The sequence below is a fragment of the Alexandromys fortis genome, unplaced genomic scaffold (genome assembly GCF_014885135.2).
Source record: "Alexandromys fortis isolate MF-2015 unplaced genomic scaffold, M_Fortis_MF-2015_v1.1 scaffold_4, whole genome shotgun sequence".
Lineage (NCBI taxonomy): Eukaryota > Metazoa > Chordata > Mammalia > Rodentia > Cricetidae > Alexandromys > Alexandromys fortis.
Window position 1 is genome coordinate 32,098,802 of NW_026067944.1, and position 20,197 is coordinate 32,118,998.

The 20,197-nt window shown below is 40.7% G+C and overlaps 1 protein-coding gene across 1 annotated transcript in view; it reads right to left on the reverse strand.

Moving 5' to 3' along the window:
• Positions 1 to 562: 562 nt before the first annotated feature.
• The window catches only part of Nectin3 (nectin cell adhesion molecule 3), a 109,072-nt gene continuing 89,437 nt past the window's right edge, over positions 563 to 20,197 (reverse strand). Inside the window, exons 8-9 of the mRNA XM_050148780.1 lie at positions 2,829 to 2,891; positions 563 to 2,023 (exon numbers count right to left, since the gene is read on the reverse strand). Of these exons, the coding sequence (XP_050004737.1) occupies positions 1,850 to 2,023; positions 2,829 to 2,891 (237 nt within the window). The 3' untranslated portion in view covers positions 563 to 1,849. The remainder of the gene's footprint in view (positions 2,024 to 2,828; positions 2,892 to 20,197) is intronic.

A 20,197-nucleotide genomic window follows, 5' to 3' on the forward strand; every position in this document is an offset into this window, starting at 1 on the left:
GCCCCTAACATTGAGGTTTAATGAAATGTTCACTACCCAAGAAAACTATACCATCTATCTACTGGAAACCAACCCCAAGGAATCTTGTAATTGGAGGTACACTGACTTAGTGAGTTAGTTGTGGCATCCTGAGCAATCAAGTTGGCCATCGTCCTTGCTATAAAGGCAGTAAACTACACCCAGAGCAGCACAGTGGTGGAGCAGAGACTACCAGAGGAACTCAGGGTGCTTAGCAGCTGTAACCGCTAATGGCGCCAATCCTAAACAACGAAGTAGGATGGAATTTGAGTATTCTTGCTCCTAGAACTGCTGACAAGGGGAAGTGGTTTGGGTGGATATACTACTACAGCAGAACCACCTTCATGGCTTATCTGAAAGCCTGACAAACCACAAAAAGAAGCAAAGGGGAACCAAGGCCAGTGTGGCATGAATAAGGTATCTTTGGTATTTCACTATAAATCTGGGAATGTTCTTATTTCCTCTGTGGTTTAGGCTGCAAATGTATACTGTTTATTCTGATGTTGATACCACTCTTTCTTAATATGTAACAAGTACATAGTGCTTTATTTTTTTTTTTTTTTTTAATTCCTGTGACAGGCCCTGACCATCCAGGATACATAGTAAAGTGACATCCTCAAGATGTGCCCATGATCCTTTTGCCTTTATTTTTCCTTCTGTGACCATTGTCAGTCTCAGTGATAGACAGTTGGCAGAGGGAGATGAGAGGATTCCGGGCAGACATGAACAGGCATAACAGCATCACGGTGTAGCTGTTTACCCTGGCAGAGAGGCTATTGTATTATCCAATTTAGAGTATCTCTTTAGGCTTGTTGACCAGGTGATGTGGGGAGGAGAAATAGAGAGCATGCAGACTGAGCCAATATGTCATATTGAAGTAATATTACAAAAAAATAGTTTTCAAATTTTTCTCCTGGCTTTTAAGAGTGGGAGTTATTTTATGGTGATTTCCAGTAGGCTTGCTGGTTTGTTTGTTGAGGTAGATAAGACAGGGAAGAAAAGTAAAGAATGCAGAAGAGTAGCTAGCTAAAGCCTGCGTGGAGGGAGACTGGCTTGAAATCAGTTTAAGAAGTGAAAGCTGAGCTTGATGCATTCAGAAAAAGAAGAGCAAAGCTAACAGGACTGCAGCCCATTTTGACAGGGATTTTAGGACTCGGTAAGTGGGAAAAAGGCTGACGCAACAAGGACAAAGTGGGAGACTTTACAGACACAGCTAGTCATGAGGGGACAGAGGGCATACGGCCCTGTGAAGAAGCCCTTGGAGCCTAATGGCCAGGAAGAACACTTAACATAAAACTGGTTCCCAAGCACTCGGAGGCTTTAAGGTTCTCATTGCTTTTGTTGTTTGGAGAGAGGCAAGTCCGCCTCTTTCCTTGGCCTCTGTACAAAGGTATTGTAATCGTACTGAAATGTTAGGGATATCTAAATCCCAGCTTCATAATTAGTGAACTGGATTTGGAGCTCCTTTCCCCACCTGTTTAAATTACAAACGAGCACTGCCTGAGACCCAAGCAGAGTGGCTGCCAGCAGCTGGGCCCTTTCCTTTCTCTGCAGTCATCACAGGCAGCTGCCGTGATTTCAAATGAACACGCCATTGTAGGCCAATGTTAGTAGTTAAACACCAGAGTGACAGAGATGCAAAGCTACGGGCAAGTTCGCAAACACAGCTGGTGGCTAAGAAACCCTTAATGAAGTTCAGAAATCCACTAGTAGTTCAGAGCCATCTTCAAGGTTCCAACACATTCAGACTGAAACTGTTTAGATGCCTTAGTTACTCTCTCAAGTCTAAGAATAAGCATTCGTTAGAACACGCGTTACAACAAGAGGAAAATCACACATAATGTTCTCGTGGGTGGATGTAGGGTCTCTCAGGGTTGCTTGAATGATGTTTGTGAGGGCTCGGGTCTTGGTAGCACATCTGGTTGTAAAGGGGGTACATCTGCTGAGTTCCATCCTCTTGTACTGTGTTCTCATCTTCATAATCAAATCTGCTATTTAGTCCATTCTAAAAATTCAAACATTGCTTACATTAGCAGAGAAACTGTTTACATTCTTCTAGCACACTGACAAAAACAAGCAAAAGTTGAACTCATTAAAGTCCATGTCCCTGATTCACTATCCCACAAGGAGCTGGATGGCAAGGCAAAGTTCAACAGTCATCATGTTCCAGGCATTTGGTGTCCACCATAGTTGAATAAGAGGGTAACTACAAAGCTCCAACTAAGGGGACTGTGAGAAATTTTAGGTTTTGAAATTTGAAATTGGTACCGATCAGGGTCGGCTAGAGAAGGGCATGGCGTGACCTTCAGGAGCATTTCAAACAGGGTCTCAGCTAGGAAGGAATATATGAGATAGTCAGAGAATTAAATCAAACAAAATAAAAATAAACATCAAGATTCAGCACTGGGGGATTAGGGAACGGACAGAGCAAAGTGAACTGCCATTTGACCATATGCTTGATCAAAGGGAGACTTAAAACTGCTGCCCCAACAGCTTCTCTCCACCTTCCTCTGACTGACCTAGAGCTGCAGCTCACACTTAGTCTCGAATGAACTCCCTCTGACGCTCTCTGGTATTTCTGAAATGGCCCCTTCTGCCTGGGCATTTCAATCATCTGCAGACGAATGAAATGCTTCTGGGATTACTTAGAAGTGTTCTTTAGATTACTTGCAAGAGTAAGAAAGTTCAAGGACTTTTTCAAGTCATGTACTGACATGTAAACAGGGAGCAATGGATAAAATTAACTCTTATGGATATCTGACCAGACTTTCAAATGCACTTGGGTGGGCACAACATGAGCTTTTACTTACAGAGGACTGAAGACAACCAGCTCCCTTCTCTTTGAACTGAGTCTGCAACGGCAAGTGTTCAGCCTGGAAGACATTAAAAGATACACACTATAAAGTACCAACATATCAACACCTAGGAGACTCCTGTGTTAAAAGAGCTATCATGTCTTGTAAATGTCTACTAATGAAGCAAAATATTCTCAGGAGGATGAAAAAACAAACCTCAGCTACATATTCTCTTTTTTCCTATCCCCTGGCTCTTGGCTTCTTCAGAGAAAAATAACCAGAACATCTGACACACAACAGCTGGAGCAAACTGTATGACTTGAGAGTTTTAGGTGTGAGGGTCTTGTCTTTCCCCAGTTGAACAGTTTGGTATTTTGAATCAGGTAAGAAAGAGTGGGCTGAACTGGCAATGATAAGCCTTTATCTGTGGACACCCATGTGGCCACTCTTTTCTCTCTGATTCCTACCTCATGGTCATAAAGGGAGCCATCATTTTGAACATAACCTCAGCTGCAAAGGCTCTTCCTTGGCTCCCTCTGCCTGCTACATTAGGCCCCCATTCAAATGTCACAGCCTCTGTAAAGCCCTGTAACATCCTGCCACCAGAGCATAGAATAGCAGGACCGTTTTCTCATCAGTCTCCTATCTGGGACTGAGAGTTCTGGAAGGAATCTTGTAAGCTTTCTCTTATCTAACCCTTAAAAGTTTTTAATTCTATAAAGATGGTCCCCATGGGAATTGAAGTTGTTGGGGTCAAGGAGATCACCACACTTATGTTAAAGATACCATAAAGCCAACAACTGACTTCATGACCACAGTTATCTTCGGCTTTCAGTCACGTTGGAAGCTATTTAGTGCTCACTCCGATTTGACTTAACATCCTGGTAGCTATAAAACCTGAAAAATGTATTCGTAGTTTCCCCTAACCCAGGGGCTAAGGACTGTCATCAAATAGTATCTGAAACCACATACATAGGGCATCCACCCAAACATCTGGCAAATACTTTGATTTACAACTTTCTTCTGTAACCAATAAAATCTCATGTTACTGCTTCCACATTAGAACACAGGGTTTGAACATAGAACACTATGTTCCCTCACGATCAGGCCATGATCACTCATAGTTGACTCCAGAACCAAGCATCTCTTATTCCCTTTGAAGCACAAACTGTGTTTTTCAATCAATACTACTTTACATGTGACTAAATCTGGGGGTCAGTGTGGTTAGGGTGCCTCATCTCACAGACGGTTAGTAGGCTGCTACTCAAGCATAATTTTGTCAGATTCTACGTTTTTGAGACTTATGCCCCCTGCTTAGATCTCTGTGCAAATACAAGAGGAGGAAGACGGAATGTCCTGTGTAGCATATATACCATGTCTTTGCTCCTGTTGTGCTTTGGTCTAGAGGTAGTTGAAATCCCCTGCATATACGGTGGCCTGACTAAGGTTATTCTTCTCTTCCATGGACCTTTCTCGCAATAGTCAATCCTTTTACTCCTACTTTTTCCACTGTTCTCTGCATGTCTCTTATGCCTCATGTCATAGTTTGCATTGTCTGATAATCTTGAACATTTGTCCTTCTTTAAATGCATTGCTGAAACCTAATCTGTGATGTGATGGTACCAGAGGTGGGACTTTGGAAGGAACAAGGACATGGGGGTAGGGCTCGCATGAATGCAGTTAGCGCTGCCTTGTAATTCACTGAAGAGGCTACAGGGCTCTCTTCTAAACTACGAGGTTACAGGGAGTAGGAGATGAAGACTTTCTCCAGACACTAAATCTGCCCGTGCATTGATCTTGGACTTCTCAACCCCCAGAATTAAGGGAGCTTCCTAATTCATGGCTTGATTTTACAGCATCTCAAACAGATCAGACAGTGTCTGTATCCTGTGATTCCTGTATCACAACAGCCTATCTTCTGTATCTGACTGGAATCTAAACTCTCATTGGTTTTTGATCTCTGGTGTCAAGTGTATTCATAAAATTATCTGTGATAATCCACATCCCCCTAATGTCATCTGCAATACGGTGCTAGGGTGCTTTTCCCATGACCAGATGATATTAACAATACAATATGTACTGTTTAAAACCCCAGGTGGGTCAGTTTAAAGGACTTGTGGCCAATCATGTGGAGCCCTTGGAATTCAATACTCTACAGTATTCATATTTGATTTCTTAATTTTACAATGAATGCATATCTTGTAAGTGGCTTAAGGCAAAGCAGCATGCTTATGGATGAGGAACCCCAGGTCCTGCGCATCCTGCCTTCTGGTGCTTGGCTTTAGTTGGCTCTTAGATATCATTCTACCCTCCCAGGTCTCACCTACTATCCCATCCAGTAATGCCATAGCCTACCACCCTGAAAGAAGACAGAGTGTTGTTGGCTTAGGGGAGGCCAGGGTCAGAAGTGTGTGCCCTTCTAGTACCATACAAGTGGGCAGGTCCTCAGAGGCCTTGTCCCAGCAAAGGCAAGTCTCTTAACTCATTCCAGTCTAGGTACCCAGCATCACCACCTCAATGTTCACTTTTGCTCACAAATTCTTCCAAAGCAAGGCAACCAGCAATGTTTGGAGCAATGTTTCCTCTTTTATATAAAAGAGCCCAATTGCGGAAAATGAGGAAAGAGACAAAGGAAATGTTTATCACAACTCCGGTGACCTTGAAGGAAGACGCCCACCAATAGATTTTTTTCTTGCTTCTCCTATTAGGGAAAGTCTGAATGAAGAAACACTACCAGCCTGCAGGAGAGGCATATCCTAGGAACACAGTATGGCTGCATGAGTTTAAAGAGAGATGCACTACGGAAGTTGTAAACTTCCAGATGGTCACTTTAACATGACCAGAAAACACATTATCATCCCTATCTTCCCAATATGCTGGTCAGCCTCTCCTAGGTGACAGTGAAACACAGAGATGACTTCCTGGAAGCCAAAGATAGGATATCATGAGCAACAATGTCAAATCACTCTTGCCAGGGCTAGGGAACTGCGGAGGATAAACTCCTTTTTGCTTCAATATAAGTATGGTCAAAGAGCTACTTGCTGTATGAATTGTTACCTTTTCCTATGGTAGGCAATAGGAACTTAGCCTTGACAACACTTGACAAAACAGACCTGAGAGTGCCTCTACTCTATCCCACGTCTGAAATGTTCATCATCAAATCACTATACCTTGGGGAACGCATAAGTCTGCAAGGCTGGTTATAACAATTTAGATCTTAAGTTAATAAACTGATTTTCATAGGCCAGTTTAATGTTTATATAAAAGCTAAGTGCGAAATACACTTTCCTATATCTCTCCTGTCCACTCCATATGCATGTATAAACCCCACCTCCAGGATAACTTTCAACTTCAATGAGGCTCATTTGTTACAAGTGGTGACTTTTGTACACACTCTTATTGTCAGAAGTCCAAGATTTATATTTGAATTCATTCTTGGCCGTGCACCTTATTTGGCTGTTAATAAGGGTCTACTGCTACGGATGCATCATTCTATCATTACATACTTGATAGTTTCACTGTCACTCAGATAGTTATGAGCCACTATGTGGGTGCTGAGCATCACCCACAGGGCCTCTAGATGGGTAGCTCTTATTGAGCTACCTCTCCAACCCCTAATCATCTTTGTGAAAACACACTCCATTCTCTTCAAGCCTTTTCCTATCATGCTCTCTTTAGCCGCTAGCCACTGCAACCTAACTTTTCTCAGATTTTTCTGAGAATCCAGAACTGCCTCTGCTGCCATTCCATTGGTTAAGACCATACTCGTCTCCTGACAGAAGATTGGGCACTTAGATCAATGCTTTCTGCTATCTGCCTGTGCTATCATTTTACCCTGATGCTAAAACTATGACATCTTATATCCCCATCTTGCTGTTGGGTCTTTCTCACCATTCCAGAAGTCCCCATGCCTGTGAGCATTTCCCCCCTTTCAGATCCAGGCTCTGTAGCTTGCCACCCATTTTCTTCAGCTTTTCTCAGCTGGGACAGTAGCAGCTTGAAAGAGGAGAGATATATTTTGGCTCATAGTTCAGTTCCTGGTTGGCAGGATATCTGTTGGTTTGGACTTGCGCAAGGCAGAATAGTGTATGCTTCTGTGAGTGTGTGTCAGAGCAGGGTGCTCACACCATGGTGGGGGAAAAAGAGAGAGAGGGAGGAGTGTATATCAAAATATGCCCCAGGGACACATTTTCTCTAATCAGCCCTATCCTCTACTTCCTAGCATGTCTCAATAATGTTACCAAGCTATGATCCTACCAGAGAATTGATTAATTGGCCTACTTATCCAATGGCCCTTTACTAGTTGGGTCTACCACCTGGTGACAGAGCGTTGAACACACAAGCCTTTGTGAGGATCCTTCATCCTCATAGCATCACATCACTGACGCTTCTGTTCAGCATATCATCTATTTAAGTTTCTCCCACCATAAAAGAGAAAGGCAAGTTCAAGGTTCTTAAAATTTTCAAAGACATAACGTTTCAAAAGCCTCTGCTCAACAGGATACAACTGTTGAGGGTCCTTTCCCCTCAAAGACACCCGTTCCCAAGGCTGCTAGTGAAGACATCCTTAGTGTCGCTCGCTCTTCTGTCCTCCACAGCTGTCTTTCCAGTCCCAGCATTGGCTAAGTTCTCTGTCCCAGCCATGGGTAACTTTCCACTGCCACTAATAGCATACTGGATATAACTACATATTTTAATGCACACTCAAAATTTTCTGAAAGGGGACAGATTATATGAAGAAATCGTGAGTAATGAACACATGACTTAATTATATTGCTCTCCATGAAATCTTGTTGTCTCCAGTTCTGATGGTCCATGGAACAAGAGTTTCAAACACAGGATAACTGTGTTGCACAGAGGTAAAATCCCAGAGAGTAAGTGTGTGTGTGTATGTGCGTGTGTGCACATACGCACATACACACACACGCACATACACACACACGCACACACACAGAGTCTTTTGATAGTCCTGAATTTTTTGTCAGCTTCAGGAGAGAATAACTCAAGATGATCACAGTGTCTCGCTGAACTCACAGGGAAAAGCTCCACTCTTAGGAAAGTTGAAGTATCTAGAATCTGGCGACGGGACCCGAAAATGAGACACAGCTAGACTAAGCTCAGCTACTGACACAGGGGGAGGTCATTTGGCTCAATTCTAGTCTGAGCATACATAAAACAGACAACAAGTGAATACGAGAGAAGGAGATATTCAAAGGGAACTATAATTTTAACCACTGCCAGATACGGATTAAAGTTGAGAGATGCTAAATTTCTAACCAGCCAGAACAGAAAAGGCCCCTCTCAACATGATACTGAATTACTTCAATATTGGTTACAACCTCAAGAGAAGAGGTTGCCTTTGGCTCACTGTCTTGTGAGTGTAAGAGAGGGGCTGCATGTAATGCTGGACTTCTCGCTGGCAGAGTCCTGAGGTAAACCAGGGAATCATATGGCAAGAGACAGGGAATGCACACAGGGGCATGTCTGGTCCCCCTTCCTATGAAGCCACCTGTAAAGGATTTAGCTGTGGGGATCATTTTTAATGGCCTTATCTATCCCTAATCACTTCTCAAAAGCTACCTCTGAACATGATAGTTGCACTAAGTTTCCACCCTCTTAATACAGTAAGGATTAAATTTCAACAAATAAAGCCTTAGTAGATATTGAACATATATACAAAATACAAAAGAGACAAGACTTAGTCCTCCTTAGGGGTAAGAATAGGCTTCTAGAACAAACCCCCAAAACTGAACATAAGCCTCTGGAAGATGAAGTTGACTTTTAAGTTACCTCTGACAGAATATAACCCAATTCTTACTAAGGAATAACATTAAAATTAAGTAAATTGATGAGACATTTACAATGTCCAGTGTTTAATTAATATTTATTGACCATGAAAAAAGTAGAAAAAATAAATCAACATAAATTAACCTGAAAATGATAGATACAGTACAATTTGCTCGCCAATACTTTAATATATCTAACATAAGCTGGACATAGTAGCACACAGCTGTAATTCCAGCACCTGAGATGCCAAAGCCAGAACAGTATTATTTCTATGGTAGCCATACTATACAGTGAAACTTATCTCAAAAATAAAACAAAATATGGCTATTATAAATATGTTTATGGCTACAAAAAATGGGATTATTAATAATGATGAAAAAGAATCAAATAATTGTAAAAAAGTCTCCATAAGATTGTTATGTAGGCAAACCTGTGGGATGTTTTCTTAACTAGTGATTGATGTGGGAGGCCCCAGTCCACTAAGGACAGAGCCCATGGTGGTCCTGGGTGCTATAAGAAAACAGGTTGAGCAAGCCATGAGGACCAAACCAGTGAGCAGCACCCCTCCATGGCCTCTGCTTCAGCTCCTGCCTCCAAGTTCCTGCCTATGTTCCTGTTCCATCTTCCCTCTGTGGGTGTGACCTGAGAACAGTGAGCTGAAATATGCCTTTTCTGCCCCAAGTTGCTTTTAGTTACAGTGTTTATCACAACAATAGACATCCTAACTAAAACAGTAAGTTAAAAATGAGTTTGCTGAGTGTTTAAGAAATCACAAAAATAGTAAAAATAAAAAGTAATAATTCAACAGAGAAGTTAATACCAAAAGACTCACCTAGTTAGGGAGAAGGCAGGGAAAGGCTGAGGGATAAAGAATAGAAGAATGAGAAACGTAAGATGGTGAAGTTAGTCCTATTGTAGGACTAAGAATGGAATACACATAGCAATAAAAGGCAGGAATTTATAGAGTGAGTACACTCATCAAACAGCACATGACTGATATAAAATTCATTTGAGGGACAAAGAGGTTAAAAACAAAACGAAGCAGTGTGTGTGGGCTCATGCCTGCAATCCCAGCACTTGAGAAGCTAAGGTAGGATTGCTGCAAATTCAAGGCCAGCCTGGGGTACAAAGCAAGAACTTGCTTCAACCCTCTCCTCTCTCACACCCACAAAATACCAGGGAAACACAAGCCGCTAGAGAAGCATTAGAAACGTTTAAAACCTGGAGTTATACTAATAGCAGGCCGAGTGATCTCAGGACAAGGAAGCTTACTAGAAATAAGAGACCTACCATAGATGCTGGCAGGATCAGCACTGCAGGGAATACTGCTCCTCTCAGAAGCTGTAGCATATTAAACAAGAAGCTGAGTGCCCATGCTACAATCTGTGAAGTCAGAGAGGCACAGAGTCCCTAAATCTTTATGTATTATTGCCATTGCTGTTGGGTGTACATTAGAATTTGATGGTAGACCTTGCTGCTGAAGACACTACATACTTAGGTCACAGGACATAGAAAAATCAAGTTAGAACTGAGCTGGAAGCTTACTTTCCCCAGGCTTGCTTTCACAGTGGAAGAGGATTCCCACCACAGGAGCAAATTCATACCTGGGATTGTAAACCTGGCCAAGAGCCTGGGGCTTGGGAGGTCACCCACAAGAGAACCTTCTCTAACTGTTTTGCAAGTGGACATAGTATCAAACTGCCTTCTAAATACTTTCTATTCTTAGATCAATACCTTCATCAGAGAAGTTTTTTGTTCTCTTTTGTTTCTGCAGTGGACAGTGGTTAATGAAAAACTCAAAGCCAGTCAAACAGCAGAGAACTTGTGACTGTGCAGTCATCAGCACTAAAGGGGACATTGGTGTCACCCCCGTCACCAGTCCCATGGCTCAAGGAACATCATGGAAAAGGGGGCAGAAAGAATCTAAGAGGTAGAGTTTGGGGAGATGGCTGCAAAACTATGTCTTCTGGAAAGAACATGGCTGATATGCGTGAAACTTACTGTAGCTTTGGTTACCAGCCCAAGCTTAGGTGCCCTGCATTTCATATGGAAGCGGGGAAGACTCATGAGGCCTCACTCCCAGTAGAGGTAGGTAGGATCTCCCTGAGTCCTATGACCTCCCCAGCCACAGGTTTACAGTACCAGGCAGGTCTGAGTTCCCTCCTATGGACTGAACCCTCTGGCAGTATAAAGGAAGCCAGTAAAGAGAAAAAGAGTAGCATTCATGAAGTCCCACCCCCTGTGGGACTATTGGCAGGCAACAGTGTCTGGAGGATGGGGTGTCATTTTCTTAGTGGTTTAGTCACTGATAAATTATGTGTGCCTCAGTAAAATACCTCCCACCCATGCTCAGGCAGGCAACCCTATTTAAACATAGTGAGTCAAACAAACATCAAAGAGTCATGGAAGTAGGAGGGAGGCTTGTTGAGAAATGTTTTAGCAGAAAAAGGAGTGAGGGTTAAAAGAGGGAGAGGGCAAAAGGACTGAAATTTATTATATGCATGTATGAAACTGTCAGGCAATATTAAAAAAGGAGCCTGGTATAGAGAAGAGACAGCAAAGCAATCAATGCTCAATGCATATGTACCAACAGGAGAATTACAGAATGCACGAATAACTGACAGAGCTAAAAGGAGACACAGATACACTTGCATACACAGCTGAGACAAATATTCCTTTCTTATCAACTGAGCATCTGTATGGGACTGAAAGACTTGACCAACCCTTTTAACTAAGTGACATTTGTAGACGACTACAGTCAACCACACATAATGATATATGCTGGGTTTAAAGTCTCAACATTAAATTCAATAGTCATTTTGATAGCCATCAATTCTCACTGAATATATATGCATATATCTCTAGAAAAATAATGTCAGGCTAATAATAAAATACTTGAAAAATTTCATAATACCTATCGACTTAAAAACATACTTCTAGCCTGGTGGTGCATGTCTTTAATCCCAGAATTTGGGAAGTAGAGGAAGGTGAATTTCTGTGAGTTTGAGACCAGCCTGGTCTACAAAGTGAGTTCCAGGACAGCCAGCTAGTGCTATACAGAGAAACCCTGACTTGAAAAGCCAAAAAAAAAAATAAAAAAAAAAAAACAGAAAACAAAAACATAATTCATTGATTGAAGGATACAATAAGGAAGACTAGAAACTGCAATCTCTCTCTCTCTTTCTCTCCCTGTGTGTGCGTTTACACACTTATTTGTTGAGGTGCATATTTGGAGGCCAGAAGACAACCTTGTGTATCATCCTTAGAGACACTGTCAACATTCTTTTTGACAAAGTTGCTACTGGGTCTGAAGTTCATCTATTAGGCCTGTGTGGCTGGTCAGGGAGGCTCAAGGAACCACCTGTCTCCCCATCCTCAGCACTGGGATTACAAGTGCATGACAGTAGATGCAACATTTTTCTTTAGGAATCTGGGAATCAAACCTAGGTCTTCGCACTTGTAAAACTAATGACTGAACCAGTTCCCAGCCTCATACTCTGAATTTAATATAATAAAACTGTCAGTTTGAGATTTCAAAGAATTGCTAGTACTTTAAGTGTTTATACTAAAACATTTCTACTTTAAATGTTTATACTAGAAAACTCATATTAGAAAAAGAAAAACATCTTAATCATCTATAGTCTTTCTTTAAGGAAGAACAACAACAAAATATCAAATTAAGCCTAAGAAATGAAATAGTAAGAATGGAAAATTAGTAAGAATGAACAGAGAATTTATGAAACCATAAACTGTCTCTCTGAAAAATAAGAAAATCCTAGCAAACATAAAGAAATCTGGGAATGAAAACAAATGGTACTACTGCACTCATCCACATAAATTATTAGGATAAAAAGATACAAGACAGCAATTCTCAACCTGGAAGTGGCAAACCCCAAAGTGGTTGCATATCAGATATCCTGCATATCAGATATTTACATTATGGTTCATAACAGCAGCAAAATTACAATTATGAAGTAGCAACAAAATAATTTTATAGTTGGGGTCACAATAACATGAGGAATTGCATTAGAAGGTCATAGCATTAGGAAGGCTGAGAACCAATGTTATAAACAATTTGATGCTAATCAACAACCTAGATGAAACAGACAAATATCTTCAGGATAACAAAATAAATCCTTTGCATAAGAAACTCCTATCTAGATGAACTCAATAATACCCATCTGAACTTCTTCAAGAAATGGGGAGAAAGAAGACACATAGAACCCTCTTTGTGATATTGGCATCAGGTGGGTTCCATAGCCTCACAAGAAAATCAGCTAATGAACATTATCCACAGTTATTCCCAAACCTTAAACTACCAGATTTTAAAACAAAGCACTCCCCAACAATTAAGTAAATTTATAAGTTTGTGAATCAGTAAGATATATAGTCATTCAATATGAATGAATCTTAAAAACATCATGTTGATCAAGAGTATCAAATATAAAAGAGCACAGACTTCTTCCATGTGTGGGTCTTGACAAAAGACATACCTAATGTACTGCAAGAGAAATCACATCAGTGCTGGTGGGGGGAGAAGGTGCATGGGTGAGAGGTGGTGGTGATGATGGACACTATGTGAGAAATGTTTCAGGTCACTGAAATGGCCTTTGCTGGGGGAGAGCTTACAGAATGCATGCATCTGGCAATATTTAGCAACGTTTACACTTAAAATGCAGCATTGCTATATAAGTTGTACTCAGTGAAGATGACTTTTTAAAAGCTGTATTTCTCTTTCATCACAGTTCCCCCACTTAGGAGGAACTCAAAGAGATGAAATAGACTGGGAAGTTATTCTGGCATCTGCCACAATAAAGAAAATCCTCAGTCATAACCTTGTCTGACACAGAAAATTTTCTGTTAGTGTATCTGAATGTGTATTTGTATTTTAATGACTGAGTTGCTTATCTTTGCAGATGCTTTCTCTATGCTAATAGAGAAATACATAAAAACTAGCCACTATACATAATGCATAACATACAGACTCTCCCAAAACATATGATATTCTCCTGCCTTAAGCTCCTCTATGAAAGAAAACAAAACCTAGCTGGGTGTGGTGGAGTACATCTGTAATCTCAGCTACTTGAGAACGTGAGGCAGGAGAATGACTTGAAGTGAGGAATCAAGGTTAGCCTGTACGTCACAGAGAGGCCCTGCCTCAAACCCAACAAAAACCCCAAATAACACTGCTAGGAAAAGGTTCTTGTTCATTCCTTTTAGTTTTTACTTGAGAAGCTGATCATTCCTCAGGAGCAATATCCGTAAGGATGGGGTTCTGATTAAGCAGCATTCACCTGAATCAGGTACCTGTTCAACAAGGTAAGTAACCGCTACACTCTCCTGACAGTTACTCAAATGGAAACTTACAGACCGTCTCTTCATTTTCCAATAGGCCCTCATTATCTTAAAGACTGGATGGCATCAGTTGCCAGTGCTCATAAATGATCGTAAGAGGTCTATGCCTGAAGATAAATTGTACTTTTGTTAAGACAACTGGAATCAAGACCAGAGAGATATTCTTGATAGGATTAATCAATTAACCACCAAGCTCAGTGACCACTCAATATCCAACCATAGCTATTATTTTCAACTTTTCATGACATTTTTGTAAATACAGAGATATTTGGAGATGTGGGGCTTCTGAGAAGTTTATAGAATTATCTTCTGAATGCTTGGAGAAGTGTTGTGTTGCTAAGTTTGGACTTTTCCCCTTGTTTTATTAAAATTGCTTCTTGGTTCTTTGGTATCTGCAGGCAATCACGCTCACTGTAGACCGCCATCCCACATTATACACAACTGTGGAAAGTTTGTGTGGACTAGACAAATACTTGAGAATTCTTTACGTAAAGCCCTTCCTTCTTTCCAAATGTCTGGTGGTTAAGGCTTACCCCTATGTACATTCTAGAGGTCTCATCTCATCAGCATTATCCTTAGTTTTGTAGGAGCTTAGCAGAGGTTTCTCAAGCCTGACACAGAGCAGTGCACAATAAATCCTTGCAGAGCTGCTTTTGAGACACGGAATCTCTTCTGTGTCCCACTCCTAGTAGGGGATCCCTATAGACGACTGGGACACTAGACAACAGATAATACTAGAAACCTTAAGTTCTGAATTACTTTCTGCAAAGATCAGGGGAGATAAAAGGGAAGAAACTCCATAAAAACAGGCTCTCAATACTTGACACTCCAAAGTATTATTAAAATAAAAACCAGGAGCGAAAGAGAAAACAAAGGCTGGCTCTGTAGTGCCACTGATAAAAAGAGACATCACGAGAATTGGTGTGGTAAATGTACACACATAGTTTTTAAGGAACACACACACACACACACACACACACACACACACACACACAAAACCTCTTCCTTTACTCTGGTCCTTTCCACTGCAATTCAAGACTAAAGGTTTAAAACGAAAGTTCTACACAAATAATACACCTATGCCAACAATTATGATCAAACAGGCCTTGAAAAAAATCTAGATGTACATATTCTTACACTGCAGGTAATTAATATCGTTGTTATGTTATGGATGAAGAAATTGAGTCTAGAATGACCAAATGATGCTTACATTTGTAGAGTAAAGATTTAAATGCATTTTTGGTGTAATATCAAAGTCTGTATCTTCAAGCATCATACAAAACTGCCTGTCTTGAGAATACCTAGCTTTCTTAATTTGCCTGCAGAAGACAAAACATGGAAGTGGAGATGGCAAATAATCCAAGGAAAGATCCAAAATGCTCAATCTTCTTTGCCAGTTCCTTACTTTTTTTTGGTTCATCTTTATGTGATCAGATAGAAGCTATGGCATAAGTGATGTCACAACATCTACTTGGCTACAGCTTCTGGGAGGAAGATACAGACAAAGCTTTTCATGAACAATCGTGAACCTCATCCCAGGGGCAATAGAGTGGTTATCTGTTGTAGGCTAATGCTTTACAACAACTGGATTGGGGAGCATTTCTCTCTTTCTTTTGGACTGTTTGCTTATATCAGGAAGAGACACAGTTATTATCTTAAAGTTCAATACCCAATTCCCTAACTCAGGATATTACAGATTTTCATGAAATAGTAAAGGAAGAAATGGCTTCATGGAAATATTTTTAAATATAGGCTTAAGACATGAGGCTTATTTTCAAGATAGAAGTACATTATCACAGATGGTGCATGGGACTTTTCTGAATTTGTCATAGGACTCTAGGACTTTAGGAGCTTCGTTGCTGCAAATGTCTCATCTAGAAGGAAGGCTGTGCTCCCACTTCTCTAGGGTAGATAAGTGCACAACTTCTGCTGAGCAGACACCCTAGATTTTAATTTTTAAAGTGAAATTTGATAAGACATATTTTAATGAAATTTCTTGTCTTGGATTATAGTCTCAATCCTTGCATGAAAATACACAAGATAACAAAAAGTTTACTTAAGTTGCAATATGTATGCAAAGCAAAGTATCTGACTAAAGTGGACAGACGAGAAAAAGAGATAAAAAATTATTTATAAGCAAACTAGTCACCCACATGCAATTCTAAGACACCCTCCACCCAGGAATCCTAACCATTTCTAGGGAACAAATCAAGAGTATTTGTGTGCCCAGAAACTAGTTCTGACAATCAATATACACCACACGTTTACATCAGAATGCTCTAAGATCTATGCTCTGAGTTGTTTTGCTCTTCATCCTCATATGCTAATCATATTCTTAATAAAGCATATGCCCCAAGCTATGTCAGAGATGGCTTATACAGAATGGTGAAATTCTCTAACCTAAAATTAGAACTGACATCAGGTCCTCTCTGGAGATCACCAATTCGTTAACATGAGCCTTACTAAACTTCACATATAACCTATGATCTAAGTGTGCATACCCATGGACCCGAGTCAACAAGCTGTACACTAAGACCAGATGTTGTTTCCTCATGGTTCCTGAGAGGAACCATGTGATGGAAGTGAGCTCATGAGTTAACATGAGACAGCAGCAGTGACTTGCCTGAGAATACATACAATGTGGTTCAGGAGAAAAGTGAATCAGGTGACACCAAGGAGAGGAATTCTAGGGGACATAAGCTGCTTAGTAACAACAGGAACAAGTCAAGTGGTTTTTCTTATCTTTGGCTCATCCTACACCATTCATACTTGTTACATAGTGGCACTACTTTATTAGGTGTTATTATTGCTGAGGCAAGAAATCCTGCATGCCAAGAATAAATGACAGTTAAAAGCCTTTCCTTTTCATGCATACATAATTCATATGACCAAACAGTCAGAGTATTTCACTACTGGCTTCTAAGCGAGGCTACATAGCAAATAAGATCATTCACTTAGTCTGGGACTAGTAAATGCCTTTGCAAGATGACATTCCATTACTTGAGAAGAAAGGACTCAGTCATTCTGTTAGGATATAAGCATTTCCATTATTTAGCAGAGAACTTCTGAGCAACAAGTCAAGAGTGCTTAGCAGAATACTCACCAGCAATTTAGTGCACCCCATTCCCTGCACAAACTGGAACAGCCCTAGCCAGAGATGACTCTGGATAGTACTGACCACACCAGGAGGCCTCCTTTGACATTAGGGATCCTGAAGCAGAAATAGCCCGAGCCTTAGTCCTATGCATATAGTACAAAAGACAAATGATGGGATGTTTAGGGAATTGAGCTTGAGATAGGATATAAATGTTGGTTTTGTTATCTGTAAAGTGAAAGCAATGAAAGGGAAGTAGCTTGAAAATTTATAGTTAATTGCATTGCCTACAAAGCCACACATTTGTAACACTCTACTAAGAGTGTTGAAAAGAACTCATGGGCCTGTGATCACCAGGAATTTATTAATCTGATTCATGTAGGTTTTTTTTTAAATAGTTAACAAAGATATTGTGGAAGTAAGCAATATGCTATTGTTATGCTCCTTCTTTTCCTCATTTATGATAGTTCTCAGAACACAGTAAACCCATGATATCTAAAGCTATTAGGGCCAGATGTAATTGATAATTATAAATATGTATATGTAACAATCGAATCAGTGCAATTAGTCTTTGTATTTAAATCTTCAAATGATTCAAACTTATAGTTATTTTTAGATATATACTACATTTTTACAAACTGTTGTTCCTCTGTTGTTCAGCAGGTGAGTAGAACTCCTTCTTCTTACCAAACTTCATGTTGGTACTGTTCAATTTTTCTTTTCAACTACATTAACAGATCAACTGTTTTATAGACTACTTATGAGATTTTGTCGTTCTGTTCCTGGTTTATTTCTCTTAACACTGTATAAAATAATCCCTGAAGGAGGCTGACCAATATTAGCAAGGACCCACTGGTGGGAGAGAGGAGCACTGGAAGCACTGGACTAGGTACAGTGGGCTCAGATCACACAGAGAAGGACTTTGAGACTCAAACTCCCAGAATTACTCACATAGGGAGTTGGGGCAACAATCAGAGTAGGACCTGAGACTCTAGTCTGAATGATGTTGAAGATGATGATGGTGCTAATGGTTGTAACAGAAATAATTAGGTTCCCACCATCCTTCAGAATGCAAGATTTGATCACTAACAGCTGGGACTGGAGAAGGGAAATAAGAGTAAGGAAACAAAAAACACAAAAGAACCTCAACCAACCCATGCAAGCAGGAGCCAAAGGAATGCGGAAAAATACTGACAAATGAAAACCTTTTATTCTATTAAATAAAGGTTTGCAGGGTCAAAGTGTATATATCAGCTATCAACATAACAGAACTAATACTACAGATAAACTTCAGAGTAAGCAGGGTCAAGTTCAATCAAGGAACACAAAGGGAGAATGCCAGGTCAGTTGGAAGAGGGCTTGTACTGTGGGGCACGGCTGCTGGGGAAATGACTAGTTCTCTGAAGGGGACAAAGGTGTGAAATCCCTGGGTTATGTTACAGGCACTGAAATAACTGTGAGCTTTAGAAGGAGGGGCAAAGGTCTAAGGCTGCCAGTCTCTGAAAGAAAGAGTCAAGGTTTTATGGGCCCCATAGAAAAATCCTAATGAGAAAGATCATGTATGACTATAAGTGAAAAAAAGATCCACAAGAGGTAAAAGCTGCCCACAGCCTGAAACATATCAGAATAGGTGAGGGCCTAAGTGTTATCACATGTGAAGAATAGGGGCAGAAACAGGTCCAGAAATAGACCTTCCTTGTTAATGGAGACAAGCATCTTAGACCAAAGAGTGATGGTTCTCTCCTTCCTAAGAGACCCACAGCGGGAAACACGTCAAAGAACATGCTCTACCTATGTACTGAGGGCATCATGCTCTGGCCAGTTGTTTCCCATTCTGCACCACTCCCCACCGAATATGGCAAGCTGTTTGGAGCAGAGGAAGAAGAGGTCCTATTCAATGTGAGAGGCTTTGAAAGCCACAAAAATTATCAGCTTTCTCTCAAAATAGCTTTGAGCAGTTCACTGAAAACCTGCTTTGGGAGTTGGAGAACATATTATAAGGACTCAAAGAGTAGTATAGAATTTCACCCTGGAATGCAGAGAAAACAGGAAGCTACCAATGTGTACGAAGCAGGGCAGATCACCAGGACAGGAGAAAGTGAAAAACATCCCCGATGACTTGTGGGTGGAGAATTTTCTAATGAATATTATGGGACTATTCAGAATGAAGCCAAGTAATGTAAATAACTTTGTGTTAAATACAATTCAGGCTAACTTTGGACTCTTTTACTGTGTAAACATGAGAGGAAATAATTTTATTTCTGTACTTATTCTTCCTAATCCAAAATTTAAACATGTTCATGCTATCTCAATGTATTTTGATTTAGCAACATTTAAGATTCTGCATCACAGTAATGAGGAGCCTGATGTGGAAGTGCCCTCTGTGTGCTGTGATTACCATTAATGAATAAAGAAATTGCCTTTGCCTGTTGATAGGACAGAACTTAGGTAGGTGGGAAGACAGAACTGAATTCTGGGAAAAGAAAGCAGAGTCAGAGGGATGCCATGAGTCTGCTGCCGGTGATAGACGTGCTGCAACTTTGCTGGTAGGCCACAACCTCGTGGTGATATACAGATTAATAGAGATGGATTAAATTAAGATGTAAGAGTTAGCCAATAAGAAGTTAGAGCTAATGGGCTAAGCAGTATTTTAATTAATACAGTTTCTGTGTGGTTATTTCAGGGCTAAACTAGCTGGGAGGCCACAGTTTAACACAGCTTCTTGCTGTTTGCTGGCAGCTTGCCGCAGTTCCTTTAAGAGAGATTTTCCTGATCCAGCCATAGCCGGAAAAAAGCTGGAGTCGTTTTAACATTCTGGCTTTCTGACTATGCTGCCAGTGTGACCTCTGGAGCTTTTAGGAGACAGAGAATTTGAGTGGGGTTTATGAGCAGACTGCTGTAGCTTGCTTAATGGCAGCATGTGCCTAGAGATGTTGCACTGTGCATGTCTCTCAGAGGCTGTGAGCAGCTCTGCCAGGCTGGACTGTGCTGAGCAAGCAGGTAGTACCTTATATATCATAGTAACAGTGCCGCTTAAGTTTTAGACTGGGCAGGCAAGTCGGAAGTACTGTATATATCATAATAATGGTGCAGCTTAGGTTTTAAGAAGCACTTAGCATTTTAAAAGTGTTCCTAGACAGTAAATAAT